The sequence below is a fragment of the Cebus imitator genome, unplaced genomic scaffold (genome assembly GCF_001604975.1).
Source record: "Cebus imitator isolate Cc_AM_T3 unplaced genomic scaffold, Cebus_imitator-1.0 Scaffold294, whole genome shotgun sequence".
Lineage (NCBI taxonomy): Eukaryota > Metazoa > Chordata > Mammalia > Primates > Cebidae > Cebus > Cebus imitator.
The window spans coordinates 1,561,183-1,581,839 of NW_016107609.1; the positions used below are offsets into that span (position 1 = coordinate 1,561,183).

Here is a 20,657-nt window from a genome sequence, read left to right on the forward strand (position 1 = left end):
AGCATAAACCAGCTTTGCCACTGCATGGTAGGTAGTACAAGTATATGATCCTGTTATAGAAGACTAAAGAATTGGGGCAATCTTTTACCATAAATGTTTGGGTCTGTTTTTTCCTCCACAAAATATTACCATAATCATTATTAAATGTGTGTACTTACATATTAGCAGTTATTATTTTAGGATACATTGTGAGAAGGGCAATTCCTGAGTCAAAGTGTTCTTAAGACTTTTTGAGGATCTTAAAGACTTCTGCAAAATTGCAGTAAAGTTGTACCAGTTACTTTCTCAGTAAACATTAAAGTGCCTGAATATCTTTACTTGTACAGATATGTACTTGCTAAATAAATTGGAATGTCCTTATTTTAATTTGAGATGTGATAAAGATGTATTCTTTTTGTTTTATTTGTGAGTTGCTTATTTTGTTGATGTGTTGGTATCTTTAAAAATTCACTTGCCACACTTTAACCAAAAGGATATTAATAACTAATGCTTATTGAGCATTAGCAGAAGCAGGCATTGTACTAAGAACTTATATGTGCCTTACTTCACTACATTTTATAGCAACTCTGGTCTAGGCACTGTTTTCTGCCACTTACGGGTGAGGAGAATGAGACTGAAAGGCTATGCAGCTTGCCTAAGTTCACAGAGATTGTCAGTAGCAGAATTAGAATTCAAATCCATTTTAACTTGGAGGGTGGTATTCTTAACAGTGTTGCTGAAGTGACTATTTTGTCTATCATTTGTTTCAGTATTTTTTCCTAGGTTATCATTTGTATTTTGACTTCATTCGTAATGAAGTGGTATCCTACCTCAACCCCAATTCAAAATTATTTTCTGGTGAAATCTATCAGTCAGATTTTAAGTATTGGTGACTGTGTGAGCAAATCTATTTGCATGAAGACCCTGTGACTTCATTCAGTAAATGTTTACTTTAGAATCTACTGTGTGCTAGGCACTCAGGAGAGGAAAATGAATTCTATACTTGGGCTCACTGGAAGTAGGTCAGATAGGCAAATGAATTACCATCTGCTGATGGCCTGTCATGGCCTCGAAAAAAGTGCTGAGGGAGCCTGGAGGAGGGAGGGACTATCTCTGCTTGGAGAAGTGTGAAGGGCTTCTGAGGTGTTAACATTTGAGCTGTCTTTAAGGGGGTTAATAGGGAGAACAAAGCAAGTGCTGCAGAGTTTTGAAAAGGATGATTTTGGGAACACAGTGGGGATTCCCTGAGGTTTCTGTGTGGTCACTTGTATGGAGTAGTGGGGGAAGCAAGGCTAATTTAAAAAGTTTTCTGTGAAAGAGTTTGTTCTTGAAGTTTCCAGTTCCTTTCATCTCCTTTTCTCTGTAATTTTAACTTATTAAAACCTATGATGAGTGTCTTTTGGTATAGCTTTCAAGTACATAATTGTGAATGACAGTATTTCTACTTCTTGGTTTTTTTCATAATTTCTATTGTACTCTACCAATTTTATGTGTTGCAGTGAGTTTGCCTTGCTCCCTTTTTTTCTGTGTTCAGTTATTATCCTTCAGTCCTAACTAGTATAGCCTATCCGAAAAGAAAAAAAAAGTTTTTAGAACATCTGTCACCAGTTGTGATTTCCTCTAGCTTGTTTCTTTCAGCTTTTTTCCTCATTGTTACTTTCCTAGGGGCAGAGGGAGAAACCAGGTTTATCATCTTACTCAGTTTTCCTTGCATAAAGAATATGACATTTTCTATGGAGACAGGCATATTACACATTCCGGATAGTTCCCATGTTTCTGCTATTTTATTTTGCTTTTTGCCAAAAAGAGAAGACAACTAAGTTAACATTTCATATTTTCTTCCAGTATCCTTTCTTTCTCTCTTCTTCTTTTTTAAATAGATGGGGTCTCGCTCTGTCACCCACGCTGGAGTGTGGTGGTGCCATCATAGCTCACTGCAGCCTTGAACTTTAGGGCTCAAGTGATCCTCCCACCTGAGCTTTCTGAGTAGCTGGGACTACAGACCTGTGCCACCATGCCCAGCTAATTGAAATTTTTTTTTTAAGGGATAGGGCCTTGTTATGTTGCTCAGGCTAGTCTCAAACTTCTGGCTTCAAGCAATCCTTCCCTCTCAGCCTCTCGAGTAACTAGGATTATAGGCTTGAATCACTGTGCCCAGCTCAGTATCCTTTACTTTGCACATGTTTTTATTTAATATACTTTGCAAATGCATTTATTTATTTATTTTGTTATAAAATAAATTTGTAATTTTTACTGTGTTGGCAGCCTTCCATGTTTTCATTTAGTGTTGAAGAATTAAGTGGAATTTACAAGTTGCTAGATTAGTTGCTTATAATCAGTACTTTCAATATTTTTTTGATGCTCATATGAAGTAGTTCAACACATATTTATTGTGCCAGATGCTAGAGATATAGTAATAATGGATAAAGGCCATTCCCTGTTCTTAGGACCACAGGGACGAGTCAGAGAGACAGTAGCTTAAACAGGAAATTTATTTTTAAAGCTGTTTTCTAAGAGGGAATACAAGTGAGTGGTACCATGTTAAAAACATATATGTATTTTTGAGCCCAGGAGTTCAGGCCAGTCTGGACAACATACTGACACCCAATCGCTAACAAAATTAAAAAATATAAATAAATATATATGAGTTTTATTTCTATGTCTTTTACCACTTGCCCTTTTTAGAGGCAGCCATTATTAGCTGTTTCCCCTGTATTATTCTAGAGATAAAATGTGCTTACACAAGTATGTGTGTATGTGCATGCATATCTACATGCGTGTGTATTTTAACACATAATAGCATACTTTCTATGCAGTAAGTCCTCACTTAACATCGTGATAGGTTCTTGGAAACACCAACTTTAAGTGAAACAGTGTTAACAAAACCAACTTTTTCCTCATTAATGTTATAACAAAATGACATTATTCAAGGACCTGTTATACATCGTTTTGTTTAAAGTCAGTTTCCAAGAACCTATTGACAATGAAAGTGAGGACTTATTGTACATACTAGCCTATATCTTGCTTCTTTCATTACATGTATTACAATTGTATTAACAATTAACATGTATTAACATTACATGTATTAACATGTATAACCACATTAATACACAAGAGCTGTCCCATTATTTATATAATATATATATTTTAGTTTTTATTTTTATTTTGTTAGAGATGAGGTCTTAGTATGTTGCCCAGACTGGCCTGAACTCCTGGGCTCAAACAATCCTCCTCCCTGAGCCTCCTGAGTAGTTGGGACTACAGGCAAGTCCAGCTGTCTCATTCTTTATTAATTGCACAGCATTCCATTACATAGATTACTATATTTAATGAACCATTCCCTGTTGATGGATATTTAGGTTAAACAGTCAGTATTTTTATATACTGCTTTTAAAAAATTTTTTTAAATACTTTTTTTATTTTTAAAGAGTTTCTCTTGTTGCTCAGGCTGGAGTGCAATGGAGAGATCTTGGCTTACTGCAACCTCTGCCTCCCCGGTTCAAGCCATTCTCCTGCGCCATTCTCCTGCCTCAGCCTCCCGAGTAGCTGGGATTATAGGCATGCACCACCACGCCCAGCTAATCAAGTATTTTTAGTAGAGATGGGGTTTCTCCATGTTGGTCAGGCTGGTCTCAAACTCCCGACCTCAGGTGATCCGCCTGCCTTGGCCTTTCGAAGTGCTGGGATTGTTATACTTTTTAAACATTCATAAAGTACAGAAGATATTGTAATGAACCAACAATCAACAAACTATCATTGTTCATCTAGTTCACCTTCTGTTTCCTTTTTTATCCTTGGGCTGGAGTTTAAAACAAAACTTAAGACATTATAATTTTGTCTTTAAACTGAATCTATAATAGATATGGTAGCTATGGGCTCCCACTAATAAGTGAGAAATGTGGTATTTGGTTTTCTGTTCCTGTAGTTTGCTAAGGATAATGGCCTCCAGCTCCATCCATGTTCCTGCAAAAGACATGATCTTATTCTCTTTTATAGCTGCACTGTATATATGTATGGTGTTTATGTACTTTTCTTTATCTAGTCCGTCATTGATGAGCATTTAGGTTGATTCTATGTCTTTGCTGTTGTGAATAGTGCTGCATGAACATTCACGTGCATATTAGAATGATTTTATGTTTCTTTGGGTATATACCCAGTAATGGGATTGCTGGGTCAAATGATAGTTCTGTTTTTAGCTCTTTGAGGAATCACCACTCTGCTTTCCGCAATGGTTGAACTAACTTACACTCCCACCAACAGTGTATAGGTGTTCCCTTTTCTCTGCTACCTTGCGAGCATCTGTTATTTTTTAACTTTTTAATAGTAGTCATTCTGACTGGTGTGAGATGGTATCTCATTATGGTTTTGATTTGCATTTCTGTAATTATCAATGATGTTGAGCTTTTTTTCATTTGCATGTTGGCTGGATGTATGTCTTTTGAAAAGTGTGTGTTTATGTTTTTTGCCCACTTTTTAATGTTTTTCTTTAAAAAAAATTGTTTAAGTTCTTTATAGATGCTAGATATTAGACCTTTGTCTGATGTGTAGTTTTCATATGTTTTCTCCCATTCAGTAGAATGTCTGTTTACTCTGCTGATAGTTTCTTTTGCTGTGCAGAAGCTCTTAAGTTTAGTGAGATCCCATTTATCAGTTTTTGCTTTTGTTGCCCTTGCTTTTGGCATCTTTGTCATGAAATCTTTGCCCATTCCTGTGTCCAGAATGTTATCACCTAGGTTGTTTTCTAGGATTTTTATAGTCTTGAGTTTTACATGTAAGTCTTTAAATCGTCTTGAGTTGATTTTCGTATATGATATAAGGAAGTTGGGTCCAGTTTCAATCTTGTGCGTATGGCTACCCAGTTATCCCAGCACCATTTATTGAATAGTTTTCCCCATTGCTTGTTTTTGTCAGCTTTATCAAAGATCAGGTGGTTGTAGGTGTGTAACCTTATTTCTGGACTCTCTATTCTGTTCCATTGGTGTGTGTCTGTTTTTATGACAGTACTGTGCTGGTTTGGTTACTGTAGCCCTGCAGTAGTTTGAAGTCCAGTAACATGATGCCTCCATCTTTGTTCCTTTTGCCTAGGATTGCCTTGGCTATGCAGGCTCTTTTTTGGTTCCATATGGATTTTAAAAAGTTTTTTTTTCTAGTTCCGTGAAGAATGTCATTGGCAGTTTGATAGGGATTGGATTGAATCTACAAAGTGCTTTGGATCATATGGCCATTTTAATGATATTGATTCTTTTTATTCATGGGCATATAATTTCTTTCCATAGAGCAAAACATTTTTAAAGGTCTTTAATTGTGTAATTGTGTTTTAAAGGCTTATTCAAATTCATACTACCATTAGCAATGAAAAGAGTTAGTCTTTACTTGTCCCTTTTGCCAATAATGGATATTTTTATTCAGTCTTTTCTACCTTGGCAAACAAACTTAAAAAAAGTTATCTTTGCTTTAATTCGTATTTGGTATCCTAATGATTACTTCTGTTTCTATAACTTCTTTTTTTTTTTTTTTCTGAGATGGAGTTTTACTCTTGTTGCCAAGACTGGAGTACAATAGTGCTATCTTGGCTCACTGCAACCTCTGCTTCCCAGGTTCAAGAGATTCTCCTGCCTCAGCCTCCTGAGTAGCTGGAATTACAGGCATGCACCATCACGCCCTGCGAATTTTGTATTTTTAGTAGAGATGGGGGTTTCTCCATGTTGGTCAGGCTGGTCTTGAACTCCTGATCTCAGGTGATCTGCCTGCCTCGGCCTCCCAAAGTGCTGGGATTACAGGCATCAGCCACTGTGCTGGTATGCTAACATTTCTTTCTAAGCCATTTCTCTTTAAATTTTGTTTTCAAATATGTTGGGTTTTTTTCCTGCTTTCTTCTGTTACTTAAGTTAGGAAAGTCCTTCCTACAAAGGGTTGGTAAATAATTCTAGTTTCTTCTAGGTTATTTGTGGTTTAATTCTTAATAGTTTATTTTAATTCTCTTATTTGAATATATAGAATGAGATGAAGCTTTTAAACTCCCTTACTCTACAAATTTGGTAATCTTTTTTCTCAGCACCAAATAACAATTCTCTTTAACTTGTTTAATGATGCATCCTCTAAAACAGATTAAGTTCTTAAGTAATGTGTTTCATTGGATCTATTCCCATATATTTTATTAATAAATTTATAATTTAGCATCAAATCCTTTATTCCTTGTTTCTGGGGAATATCAAATGCATACCACCTTGTCTGAGGGTAATGAACACAACCAAAAATTATAGTATGTCATCTTGGGCCTGGGATGTATTTAGCAATTATATAATCCAGTAGTTTTCTAACTTATTGGAGAAAAAGGGAAGAATACTTTGGGGAGGTTATTTATTTACTTATTTTGGCAACATATTTTCAGTAGTCACCATACATTCTCCTTTTGTTTTGGGCAGCATGCAGTAGGGTGAGGTGGGAAGCCATAACTTTTTAAAAGTATTTGTTAGTGGCTTCTTTTTCTCCTTTGAGCTTTAAAAACAATGACAATGTCCAACCTTCCCATTTTACAGTTGAAGTAACAGATTTATTTGACATTCTTATTAATGGTAGAGATTGGTGGAGATTTACTTTCGGGGGATGGGTTTTTTCATAATGGGGAATACTAATAAAAGTTAAAATATACACATGGATACAACATATTGCTATAATACTTTATTCAGGTAGTTTTATGGATTTGCTCAGAGATGCATCAGCTCCTTGGTATAAATGCTGAGTTGTATAAAACAAATGTTTTTGTAGTACTTCACTGCCTCAGTGGTATGGCTTTCTCTCCAGAGTTGATCACTAACTGACATCTTTTTAAAGGAATAGCTGGGTTGAGGTTTGCTTTTTTTGAGAAGAGAAGGGCTGTCTGTCATCTGTTGTCCTGTGTCCAAGAGAGTTGAAGTTTTCTCCCCTTTATACAGGACCCTATTTGAAGGGGATATATATATATATATATATATATAAAAGGGCACTGGCCAAGCTTTACCCCCACTTTACATATATATATATATGTAAAGCTTGGGAGTAAAAAATATATATATATATATTATATATATATAAAATGGGGGTAAAGCTTTATATATACAGGTATTGATCGACTTACGACTGATGCAACTTACGACCATTCGACTTTACGACCACAATCGCTAGCCACGACTGCCCCGCGTCTGGCAGCACAAACGTTGCCCAGCTGGGCGTACGACAGTGCGGACCAGCTTCCGGCAGCACTACCATCTCCGCGTGCATATAGCCTACTCAACTTGCGACCAAATCGTGTTATGACCGGTCTGTCGGACCCAATCGTGGTTGTAAGTCGAGCACTAGCTGTATATATAAAATACTGGGAGGTTGAAGGGTCTTTTGAGGATGGGACACTATATGGTTCCCAGTGCTCCACCAAGAATAAGGAAATAAGGAATGAGGAAAGTTCAGGTAATATGTGGGGAAGGTGATGCCTTACCTAGCACCCGGTTTTCTTAAATACAGCCTATTGATAAGCCTTAGCTCCCCAAGCTCTTCTAAGTTAGGTTTTTATAATTATTACCAATTGTATGTATAAACAGTCTTTAGAATATAAAATTACAGTTAATGAATTTAATCATTCTTGTCTCACTCTGGATAGACCAAACTAGTATCAGCTAAAGATAAAATTCAAGTAATGTGAAAAAGAGTTAGCAAATTCACAAATAATTCTGCATTTACTTATCTGTTTATCTCTGTAGTTGCCTTGTGATTTTCTACAAATGATATATGTGATACATTTACAAGTGATATATGTGATTTTCTACAAATCTCACATTGTACACTTTGGCATCATGTTCAGTGTTGGAATGGGGAAAAGTAAAAATAAAACTAACATTTCCTGAATACAGGGTAAGAATCCTGTGAGGAAGATTCTATTATTAGGTCCATTTTAGAAGTGAGAAAACCGAAGTATAGAGAAGTTAGGTGTGACCTTCCACAAGTTTTATTGAAATAATATAATTTGGCCAGGTGCGATGGCGTATGCCTTTAATCCTAGCACTTTGGGAGGCCGAGGTGGGTGGATCACCTAAGGTCAGGAGTTTGAGACCAGCCTGACCAACACAATGAAACCCTGTCTCTACTAAAAGTACAAAAAAATTAGCCAAGTGTCGTGGTGCATACCTGTAGTCCCAGCTACTTGTGGGTCTGAGGCAGGAGAATTGCTTGAATCCAGGAGGCAGAGGTTGCAGTGAGCTGAGATCATGCCACTATACTCCAGCCTGGGCAATAAAGCGAGATTCCATCTCAAGAAAAAAAAAAATAAATTAAATAAATAAAAAGAAATACTGTAAAATTTTAACCTACTTTAAGAATGTATACATGAACATATTCTGCTAATCTTGTATCTTTAAAGAATATTTTACAGGTTTTTGTAATGTCCATTTTTTATTTTACAGCTAATAGCTGCTATATTTTAATAACATTTTATTATATAAAATATCATTTGTCTATTTCCCCATTCCGCAAAATATTTTGTCATGAAATTTATTTTAGGGCTTTGTTTCTTAGGAGAATGTACTTAAAATGAAGGTAATTTTGGCTTTCTGTGCTGAAATGAGAAGATAATAAATGTTCAGATTGGCTTTACATTTTGTGAGTGTCTCTCTTTGTTTTCCCTTTAAAACTGGGCTGAAACGTTAGTTATTCTATGTAGTTGGGCCCAGGGTCAACCTATAAAAGATATAGTGTCTTGTTTGAAGAATTGTTGAAAATAAGTTTTTTTTTTTTTTTTTTCAGTGAGATTTAAATATATTCTGTCAATGGTTGACTTGGGGTTGAGAAATGAAAATTTAGAATAACACTTTTAATTGCTAGAGCATTGAAAGAGCTCATTATTTTTTTCTTGCAGAAATGTAGACAACCAGTTTCCTGGGCAAGCTGCTCCACCTGGATTCCCAGTGTACCCCGCATTTAGCCCACTGCAGATGCTGTGGTGGCAACAGATGTATGCTCATCAGTATTATATGCAGTAGTAAGTTAATCTGAGCTCATTTTTTTGAGTGTGTTATTTGCTTTTTTTTTTAATCCTAAGTAAATTGATTTGGGATTTCATTTGCTTATGTATTTAATGTTGTTTGAAATTATCATGAGAAGGAATTCACAAACATTTTAGCAGATACTTTATTTTAAATTATTTGACCAAAGGAAAAAGGGCTCACCTCCAGTTCACATGGACTAACCCTGTTCTTGGTTCCTCCTTCTCTTCCCTAATTATATTTAGCAGTATTCAGATTCTTTAATATAACATTTTATAAATTCAGGAGCAGAAAACTTAATGTTCTACTGAAAGGCAGCAAATCTATATGAAGAGTTAGCTGAATGAAAAAAGGAATAGAATCATGTCAGGGAGGCCATAGCTTATATAGGACTCAAGAGTGGCTGATATGCTTACTGGACTCTCAGTATTTAGTCCGTTTTGATTCTGGTCAGCATGGGACAGTCCTAGCGTTGAGAACAGTTTCTGAGTCTTCATCCTCCTGGACTCATTCTTCTGCATTCGTTTACCATTGATTAGCTTCTCTTTACCATTCTCCTCTCCTTGTTTCTGTGGTTCTTTTTGTCTTTTGTATCTTTTTTTTATCTTTCTGGTCACTCTTTTTGCATCCTTTAATAGCTCATTTTATTAACATTTCTTTCCCAGTTCATCATGTATTTGTTACTATGTGCTTCTCAGCACTCATAGTTGGTAGGGAGGATGGGATTTAGTTGTGGGGGCAGTTCTCTTGGATTTCTTTTTTTCCATGGCTTTAGTTGTTAGCTCTCTGTGGATGAATCCCAGTTCTTCATATCCTGTAATTCATTCTGTGTCTCTGCTTTATTGTTGGAAGATTTCCATAGGGGAATGAGCCTTTACCTCAAATTTCAGTACATCTAAAATTAGATGCCTCTGCTCTTTAAGTGCCTTCTTTTTTTCTCACTTCTTTGTCAGTGATACTATCTCTCCTTAATTGTTACCCAAGCTCTTAGCCATAAGCAGCTTTGATTCTGGCTTCTGCTATCTCTGAAAGCAGTAATTTATAAAGATGAGTTAATAGAGCTTTTGTCCAATGTTTCACCTAGATCTTTTCTCATTCTAAGTCCACTTGACTTCAATAGCTCTTTCTCCTTTTAGCCTTTTTACTATAGTTTCTTATACTTCTATGGGTTACATTTCTTTCTTTTCTTTTCTTTTCTTTTTTTTTTTTTTTTTTTNGTCTCGCTCTGTCGCCTTGAGTGCAGCGGTGCAATCTTGGCTCATTCCAGTGTTTTCCTCCTGGGTTCAAGCAATTCTCGTGCCTTAGCCTCCAAGTAGCTGAGATTACAAAAGTGTGCCACCACACCTGGGTAATTTTTGTATTTTTAGTAGAGATGGGGGTTTTGCCACATTGGCTGGGCTGATGTTGAACTCCTGATTTCCAGTGATCCATCCACCTGCCTCAGCCACCCAAAGTGCTGGGATTACAGGTGTGAGCCACCATGCCCGGTTTGCCAGGTTGCATTTCTTAACACATAATTAAGTCAGTTATTCCCACAGCCACCCAGATATCCTCTGATTCTCTTGCTTACTGTGAAGTCTACATCCTTGTTCTTCCTCCAGACCTTTCCCCGTAAAGCTACACTGCTTTATGAACCTCGTATCCTATAAGCCCTTGGCTCCAGGCAGGATGTTTGTACCTTACATGTTGCCATGGTAATGATTATCATTTGAGTGACTGCTTTGTGCTCAGTACTCTGCTGGATGCTGTACCCCACCTTGTCTCTTTTGTGAACCTCACAAGAACTGTGTAAGATTAGGGGTGCTTATTATGCTTGCTGCTAAATAATATGCTCTGTGTACATCATTTAACTTTGGAGCCTCAGATTCTCCTCTTTAAGATAAAGTAACTCACCTGTGTATCAGAATATCCATGAAGTAGGAATTGTGTTTTCTAAACCAAAAAGCCTTGTACAGATAAATGTTACTATCATACTGGCTTAAATAGGATTTTGTAGCCTGGGAACCATTTATTTAACTTTCCTTTGCTATCCTGATTGTTAACTTATTGTAGAAAAATTTAAAAACATAACAAGGTAGAGTAGTAAAAGGAATCCATGTATACCCATCACCCAGCTTTCACATTTATCAATTGATGTCAGTCTTATTTTATAACTTTTCCCCTTCTGTTGGATAATTTAAAGCAAATCTAAGGTTTATTATCACTTTACTGGGAAATTTATTCTTTACTGGGAAAATTTAAGCAATCAAATTATAAGCAAATCTGAGGATCACAATTCTTTCTAACTTGACAGGGACCAGTGGTCTCCAGTTGGAGTTCTTTCAAATCAGTATTGGGGTGAAAGAGTGGTTGTCTGAGATGTAGTTAGAATTTTAGAATACTCATACAAATCATTTATCATTGACAGTTGACACATAGGATAATAATAGTATATATTTTTAGACAAGTCTTTCAGAACATGGGTCTGACAAAGAAGTAGGTGATGGGCTTGAGAATTTTCATCCCATGTAGAACACCAAAAGGGGTCATTCATGAAAAGGTTTGGACATCGCATTAGCTTATAAGGTAATTGATTGAAAGAGAGGCAAGAGTGGTTAACATGGCTGCTCTCATGTCTTCGCCTTTCCCCTGTCATCTTACAGTACCAGGCTAAGAGAACATCCTTTCCTGTGTGACATCTACCATCAACCTTGGCTCCACTTTTCCACTGGAATTTGCACTTACCTAAGAAATGTGGTGCAGGAGTTGGGATATTTCATATTAGGTTTATGAAAAATACATATAGCTCCCCAAGAAGTTTAAAAAATATGGTATAGTAAAGTTTTTTTTTTTCTTTTTAATATTTATTTTGGTGACTATTTCAGTCAAGCAGCAGTTTCAGCTCAGGCCACATCAAATGTCAACCCAACCCAGCCTACTGCTTCACAGCCTCTAAATTTGGCACATGTTCCTGGAGAAGAACCCCCACCAGCTCCAAACCTAGTGGCCCAAGAAAATCAACCCATGAATGAAAATGTTCAAATGAATGCACAGGGAGGCCCAGTACTAAATGAAGAAGACTTCAATCGAGACTGGCTAGACTGGATGTACACGTTCTCACGAGCTGCGATTCTCCTTAGCATTGTATACTTCTATTCTTCTTTTAGTCGGTTTATCATGGTAATGGGAGCCATGCTACTGGTTTATTTGTGAGTGATGTTTATTAACTTTTTGTGGTTTCTTTTAATTTCTGCAACTGTTCAGCACAGAATCTGGTCTGTTGTGAATTTTGAGTGAAGGAATATGAATGCTGGGCTTTAGATATCTAGCATGTTTTTGATACCAAAAGTAAGGGCAGGTTTTGTTGAGTGAGAATATTTATCAGAATTATTTAGAAGCAGAATTTTTGTTTACTGCATTTTATAAAAATTGTTTATTCAGTGAGACATACTCTATCCATTACTTAGAATTTAAGAAATATATGATGCACTACTGCATAAAGCCATCCTCTTTGATTAGAATTGCCAACAGTAAGCCCTATAGGTATAAACCAGATTTTTTTTCATAGCTAGACTATTTTTCCCCTGCTCCCTTCTCTCCAAGGGGCAAACAAATATCTAAGTTGTATTTCATTTTGAAAAATACTAGAAAAGATTTATGATTCCTGATATGTCTTAATAACTAGCATAGAGCCAATGAAGTCCATGATAGACTTAGAGATTTGGGTTGGTTTTGTTTTGCTGTCATTGCTTTGACAAGGGTATTTCACTGGCCTGAAGTGGGAGATTTGGTCTTTTTATTTATTATAGTTCTAATCATTTTTCTCTTGTAGGACACTAATTTAAACATTTTATAGTATTACAAATAAAAAGAACTGTGACTTATTTTATTTTCTCTTTATTTTACTGAACAGACACCAAGCTGGATGGTTCCCTTTTAGGCAAGAAGGAGGTCATCAGCAGGCTCCCAACAATAATCCCGAAGTTAACAATGATGGGCAAAATGCAAACAACTTGGAACTTGAAGAAATGGTATGTAATTGAAACTTTTTTATACTTTAGATACAGAGATTTTCCCAGCACTGCATGGCACCAACATGATGAAAGAATATTGGATGGTTGTTCCATAAGTATTTGTGAAATGGCACATCAAAGCAAGTTAACATAAATTGTGGTGGTTTCATCTGGGATAACTTAGAATATAATACCGAATCAGTCATATATTAGAACTAAATGGGAAGAACTAACATTTTTTTTCCTGAAAATAGCCTAGAAATAAAATTATACACATGGTGAGCATTTATTGTATTGCATTGGCAGTTGTCCCCTTTATACTGGATCACTGAGGAATTTATCAGTTTTGGCCTTAAAGATTTCTAATGACCACATGCATAGCACTTCATATTCCTTTGTTCTACAAAGAAGAATTTAACTCTCTTCTATCATGAACTAATACTTGTTCACGTTATGTTTCTCGTTTTGCTTGAAAGGAGCGTCTTATGGATGATGGGCTTGAAGATGAAAGTGGAGAAGATGCAGGTGAAGATGCCAGTGCAATTCAGAGGCCTGGATTAATGGCTTCAGCTTGGTCTTTCATCACCACCTTCTTTACTTCACTAATACCAGAGGGGCCTCCCCAGGTTGCCAATTGACCTGAAAAACTGTGCCAGCTACAAGGAGGGTCTGACTTTAGGAAAGAGGTTTAAATAACAGTGCAATTTCAAAAAAATTTATAACTTTCTTTTGATCATCATGTACAGAGGTGTTTTTTTCTTTAGGCTTCTCATGCATATGAATATTTTAAGCACAAAAGGACTACTAAATGTTTGATTTTTTTTTTAAGATCCTAACAGAACATAGTGTAACAATATTGGTCTTCCAGGTGTTACTCATTTCAATTATGTATAGTATACCAAGACAGACCTATTTTTGTGTCTTATTCTTTAAAGAGCTGCTTTATTGGCCGGGCGCCATGGCTCACGTCTGTAATTCCAGCACTTTGGGAGGCCGAGGTGGGTGGATCATCTGAGGTCAGGAGTTTGAGACAAGCCTGACAAACATGGTAAAACCCCGCCTCTACTAAAAATACAAAAAAATTAGCCAGGTGTGGTGGCACTCGCCTGTAATCGCAGCTACTCAGGAGGCTGAGGCAGGAGAATTGCTTGAATCCAGGAGGCAGAGGTTGCAGTGAGCCGAGATTGGGCCATTGCACTCCAGCCTGGGCAACAGAGTGAGATTCAGTCTCAAAAACAAAAAAAGAGCTGCTTCACATATAAATGTCTATAGCTAGTAGCCCAGCCCTTTAATGTTTAATTTGAATAAATATATCTATTTTCTGTGAATTATCTTGAAAGTTTTAAACAGAATGACCTCATAGTTTTTAATAAAGGATATTATTTACCTAAAATGTGCTAGTAGCATCTTGCCCAGCCATAAAGCAATAAACTTCTCAATAATCTTAATTTTGACATTTGAATAAGTAATGGAAACTTTCTATTTTAAGGGCATGTATCCCATCAATTGGAATCAGTACCTTAACAGAAAAAGGCAGCTCTTCAATGGAATTAAAGTGATATAAAATGTTTGATACAGGCAGTACTTTTATAACATAAGATATGCTGGAAGTTGCTCCCTGTAATTTTTTAAATAAAAAGTCAATTATGGTAAACATTCTTATGGGATATTTGTTCAAACTCTTCCCCCATTACATGCAAAAATTTATGTGAATTTTAGTAGTTGTTTTGAAGGGTTGAAGTCTTAAAGGTCATTTACACCTCTTTCCATTCCAGATGGATATCTCCTAGATTGTCTGAAACCTCATTAATTGATTTAAAAATCCCTGTGCAAGCCAATTTAATATGTCATAAGAAGGCAGTTTCTTATTAGATAGCTAAGTAAAACAAATATGGATGGGAGAACTTTATCTCACATGAAATGCACTATTGAATTATGAGTGTGGTACTGGCCCAGGAGTATATGATTAGGTAGCAGAACAGAGTAGAAGATTAAGAAAACATCCATAAATTATTTTCTGATTTGTTTGCTTATAATGATAAAAGTGACATTTTCAAGGGATGACTGGTTAGTTAACCCTTTGAAAAGTAAAGTTAGATTTCTATTTATAAATGTTAAGAGGTCATGACTGAATATGAACAATCAAATCGTGGGAATAATAAGAATATATAGGTGAAAATTTATATAACATTGGAATGAGAGAATGGCAGAATCTTTAAAGATTGCTAAGTATATAATGTTTTGACATAAGTAATTTAAAGGCAAATAATTGGAAAAAAGATAGAAAAAGTGATAAATGAAGTCTTAAATTCAGTCCAGTAAAAAAAAAAAAAAATTGTATCTAGTAAAAAAATAATCACTCCAATAGGAAATGGGTAATAAATATGAAAAAAAGTAGTATCTAGTAGTTAAAACTACCAGATTCATAAGATGAAATTCAGTGTTGGTGAAACTGTAGGGGAACATAAAATAGAATATAGCCTTTCCAGCAAGTATCAGATTTTCAAGTTGTGCACAGAATCATTCAGTGTCATCCTGTTATTCCCAGAATACAGATGAGACTAATGAACATGGCTTACAAAAATCTCGAAAGGTTGTGCCCTCGCTTCCTGTCAGTTTGAGCTCCCCTTAATTCCTGTTTTAACTAGGCTGCTCTTCCAGCCACAGAACTTTTAAAATAGCTGTTCTTTTGCTGCAAACATATGCAGTTTCTTTTCCTTCTTTACCTCACTAACACTAATCACTCATCAGATCTCGGCATAAGTGCCAATTCTTTGGGAGGCTTTTCCTTGGAAGCACAGTTTATTATTTTGCCTTTAAAACTGTTGCAGTTTACATTTATTTCCTTGTTTCTCTCACTATATAGAATGGATGAAGTTGGGGAGAACCTGGAATTTAGTTCAGTCCTGGATAAGTGCCAGCAGAAGTTTGAAAGGATGTCATTCATGTGTGAGATTCAGCTTTCCAGATAATCATTGCATTGTTTGCAATAGGAAAAAAACAGAATTGGCAGACGTTCAGCAGAGTGACCTATGGCACATTTGAACAGTTTGGATCCATGATTAGGGATGGCTGGTTTCAAGACTGATGCAATTATTCCATCCAGAAGAAGGGTCTGGATTTTAACCTGGGAGCTAAATAAATGAACTATCAAAGCTGGTAGAAATGCTCCGTGGGTCAGAGCCTAATGCAGGTACAGGGTGGGGAGACAATGCAGCGATAATTATGAGACTGATCAGTTTCATTTCTTTTGGGAGCTGGAGAGTAGAGAATTGGAGCTGTAGAATTCAGTGGGGATGGTCAGCATTGTGGGACCACCCCTCTGGAGGAAATGAGCAGGTCCCTGCCTCCTAGCAGCAGGCTGGGGCCTAAGGAGAAAGATCCTGGTTATAAACTCCTGTGAAGGGTTCTAAGAACACTGGAATGCATGAGCCACTGTTAATTATTTTTCCTGCATTGTTAATTCCCATGTGTTAGCCTCACATTCAGTAAGTCTTTGTCAAAAACTGCAGCCTAGTGTCAGCCGTGTTTTGGATGATTTAGGAAGGGGCTGTGTCCATACTGGGGCCAGACGGTACCTAGGTGGCTGAGGTAATCAGACACTGGTCTCAAGGCCAGATGTTGACTAGTAACAACCAGGATATATGTTTCTGGAATATAAACACTTTTAGGACTTCTTACATTGCTATACATTACCGTAAAGACTAGATCTTCAGTGAGAGGATCAGATCATGTTAGGTGAGTAAAAGAAAAGGGTCATCTGGAGGGCTGGAGAATTGGAGACATTCATACCATACTTTGGTGACATAATTAGATGCCATAGCTTACCAGCATACTAACTAGTTTCTCTGGCTGTTTGTACCATCACTGTTGAAATAAGGCTTTGCAAATTACTGGGAGGAAAGGTCATATTTGGAGCCCCAAATGTATAGTCCTAGTGGCAGTTTTGCTGTTGAAATAAAGCTTTGTAAATTAGTGGGAGGAAAGGTCGTATTTGGAGCCTCAAATGTACAGTCCCAGTGGCTGTTTTGCCTCACTGTTGAATGACTGTAATGTGATACATCAGCTTTTTTGAAGTCTGGTGTAAGTCATACCCTAAGGTCTATGGTATCTGGAATGGTGCTGCTGGATGTGCAGGACTGCCAAGCTCTGGCGTGTGGTGGTCTCATCTACCAGATCATTCCTGGGAGGCCCAGTTTGGCCAGCTGGCTCACATCTGCGGGTGGTATTGCTAGCATTGCACATTGGAACTGCAACCTGGGAAAGTGATAGAAACCTACCTCGTGGTGAGTACAAAGGATGTTTGTTGTATTTTATACACATTAATATTTTGGATGTTTTAATAGCTAAACATTTTAAAACAAAGCAAAATCAATAATAATCCTTTTTGAATATATTGTGAACAATGCAAGCCTTTTATTAAAAATTACTATGGAATATTCAAAAGAAAGGTTTTTTCTTACAGAGAGCAGAGAATAATTACTAAGGGTTCCTGTTTCAAAGCCTCTAGGGCCCTTTTACTGTCCAGAATTCTTAGTAAGTGGAAAACATTTCCCAAGCATACTGAAGTCTCAGCCCTGATATGGGCAGGACAGCAAAAGACCTGTCTCCTTCCAGAGCAAACCTCAGTGGTTGCACCTGTCCTTCCATTACACTTTGGGGATAAACCCTGGAGGCCCTAGTTTAGGGGACCAATTTCATGGGCCTTCTTGACAAAGCTTACTTTCTTGATCCTGCTGCTAAATTTAGACCTTTCCTCCAATTGATCATCTTTCCAAAATGAGCATAGCAACACCTGCACAAACCATTTCATGTCATGCAGTAAGCTGTTTCATCCAAGTGTTCCAAAGCCATAAGATGAACAAGTGGAAAAAACGTAGAGCTGTGTAGGATGTTTCCCAAGTTACTCTTTCACAGAGGATGTATGGGAGACAGGCTGCTATTGTGCCATCCTTTCCATTACATAGTGATAACAGCTGTTACTTGGAATGCTTTAAAACTTGGTATTATTTACGTTTAAGTATTTGCTGTATTCCTGGCTCTGTGCTAAATGCTATGCCTGCATCTTAAAAAATCCTTAAAATAAGTCAAGGCAGGTACCACTGTTACTTCTGTTTTCCAGATGGGGACACTAAGACTTTAAGAAGTTAAATAGCTCACCGAAAGACACACAGCTAGTAAGTAACACAATGGTGACCTGAACCCAAGTCTATTCTACTCTAGACCATGGACTCCAAAATTAATTATGCATATAAGGAATGTGGAGAGTTTAGCCTTGAACAAAGGGAGATGAGCTTGTTTTGTACCAACCCTTCTGCTGAGGAAAAGAGAAAACCTATCTATTTAGGCACCAGAGGCCTATTGAGAAAGCAAGGGCTAATATTCTGAGAGGTGAGACCTACATTTGTTACTATTCATTTCCCCCTCAAGGGACTTGCTAATTCAAGGGCAGGGGCTGAGAAACTGAGCAGAAGTTTTAGAAGACTAATGGAGAACAAAAATTAGAGTTGGGGATCTAAGTAGAAGTGGCCCTGGAAAATGCCCCAGGCTTTCTTTTGGGACCCCAAAGGGCTTCTCTTTGATTAAAGGTGAACTGGATATGGACCTGTCCTCACAAGGACTGAAGCCCAGCCTTAGATCTAGTGGATGGCCAGAAGCAAAAATCACCTCTGAGCGAGGAGAACATGGTCTAATTTCTCAAATTTTCTCTATTAATTGTTGACAAATCCTGTTTAAAAATTAGGAATGCAAAAACACAATTTGACTAACATTGAGAAAGTGAACAATAGAAACAGATAGACCTCCAGGAAATTTAGATAGTTCACATTATCTGATGGGTACCTTACAGTAACTGATTAAAATGTTCATGAATTAAATGACCAAATGGAACAACTTCAGGAGAGAACTGGAAAATAATATAACAATTTAAGAAATCAGTAGATGGCTCTGATAGACACAACTTAAGAGACAGGTAATTACATGAAAAATAAGAAAATATCCAGACTGGTGCTGGGGGTAGATAGGGCAGACAACTATTCAAAGAGTCAAGGATGTCCCCAAATTGATGAAAGACATTAAGCCACATAAGTAAGAAATTCTGTTGACCTCTAAGCATGATAAGTTACAAAGAAAATTATACCTAATTATAGTAAAACTGAAAAACAAAGACTAATTTTAAAAGTAGCCAGAGGAAAAGTATATATTACTATCAAAGGACCAATAGCAAGCCTTGATAGGGGGATTTCAGCAGAAGTAATGATAGAGAAAAATGGAATGGTGTCTTCAAAGTGTCAGGTTGGCTGAGAGAAAGGAGAATAGACCCGAAGTCAGGCAAGCAAGTTTTATTAACCTGCCAGGCTGCTCCATAACAATCAGAGGAGGCAGACCCGAGCTTACAAAATGAGGGATTTACATGGGGTGATAGGGGCATAAGGGAGTTTCAGGACTGAGGTATCTATCTACTGGTAACAGGCACAGAAATAGTTTGTCAACTTGTAACAGACCTACAATACATCTGTGACTTTTGTGGTGGCAGTTTTAAAAAAGAGAAACGAGGACTTTTTACAGATAATGTGTCAAACAGGAATTTACAAGTATGGATAACAAACATTTATTTTCTCTGTCCTCCCTCGAGCTGCCTGGATGGCTGTAATCAGGCTTTGCTTAATTGTAGCACACCTGGCAGCCTTAATGAGACACCTAGGTATGGGTTCAGGAATGCAGCAGCAGAGCAATCAGAGTGGGGGGAAGGGGTCAGCTTGTGTGGAGGGAGTTTTCTAAGGCAGCTTGTTCCTAACACAAAGAGCTTCAAGAAAATTAATAGCCAACCTGGAAGACCATCAGGTAAAACTATCCTTCCAAAGACATGTCCAGACAAAGGAAAATAGAATTTACCACCAATGAAAAGTACCAGAAGTATGAAAGGAAAGTACTAAAGGGTGTTCTTGGAGCAGAAGGAAAATGATCACAAAACACAGCTTGGAGGTCCAGAAAGGATTTGAAAGGCAATGGAAAAGGTAAGTATGTGTATAAAACTAAATAAATATTGAATGAATGAAGCAACTTTTACTTTATGGGGTCTTAAATATATAAAGAACTAAAATACATGACCAAAACACGTAAGTGTGGAGGGAGGTAAATGCAGTGGTCCTCAACCTTTCTGGTACCAGAGTTCATGGAAGATAACATTTTCATGGTGGTGTGTGGAGGGGTAGAGGAAGTGGGAGGATACTGTTGGGGTAGAACTGTTCCACCTCAGATCATCAGGCATTAGATTCTCATAAGGAGTGCACAACCTAGATCCCTCATGCACAGTTCACAATAGGGTTTGCACTCCTATGAGAATCTCATGCTGCTGCTGTTCTGACAGGAGGTGGAGCTCAGGCAGTAATGCTTGCCGGCTTGCTGCACACCTCCTGTTGTCCTGCCTGGTTCCTAACAGGCCACTGACCAGTACAGCCTGGGGATTAGGGACCCCTGGGTAAATGGAATTAAAGCATTCTGAAGTCCTTGAATTGTCTTGGAAGTGAAAATGGTGAAGGCACTGATTTCTTTTAGAAGTTAATAAATAAGGGGTATATGTTTCAATTTTTACAGTATTTTCTAAAAGATAAGAGAATGTAACACAAGAAAACAGAAGGAGAATATGAAATAAAATAATCCCAAAGAAGGC

At 37.2% G+C, this 20,657-nt stretch overlaps 1 protein-coding gene across 3 annotated transcripts in view; it reads left to right on the forward strand.

Moving 5' to 3' along the window:
- Positions 1 to 20,657, forward strand: part of HERPUD2 (HERPUD family member 2) — a 54,201-nt gene extending 33,544 nt beyond the window's left edge. For 2 of the 3 annotated variants that reach the window (XM_017502219.2, XM_017502220.2), the window contains 4 exons: positions 8,867 to 8,989; positions 11,858 to 12,181; positions 12,886 to 13,003; positions 13,462 to 14,217. In XM_017502219.2, coding sequence (XP_017357708.1) covers positions 8,867 to 8,989; positions 11,858 to 12,181; positions 12,886 to 13,003; positions 13,462 to 13,623 — 727 coding nt within the window. In that variant the 3' untranslated portion in view covers positions 13,624 to 14,217. Of the gene's footprint in view, positions 1 to 8,866; positions 8,990 to 11,857; positions 12,182 to 12,885; positions 13,004 to 13,461 lie in introns of all 3 variants that reach the window. The other variant, XM_017502218.2, reaches the window with a different exon arrangement.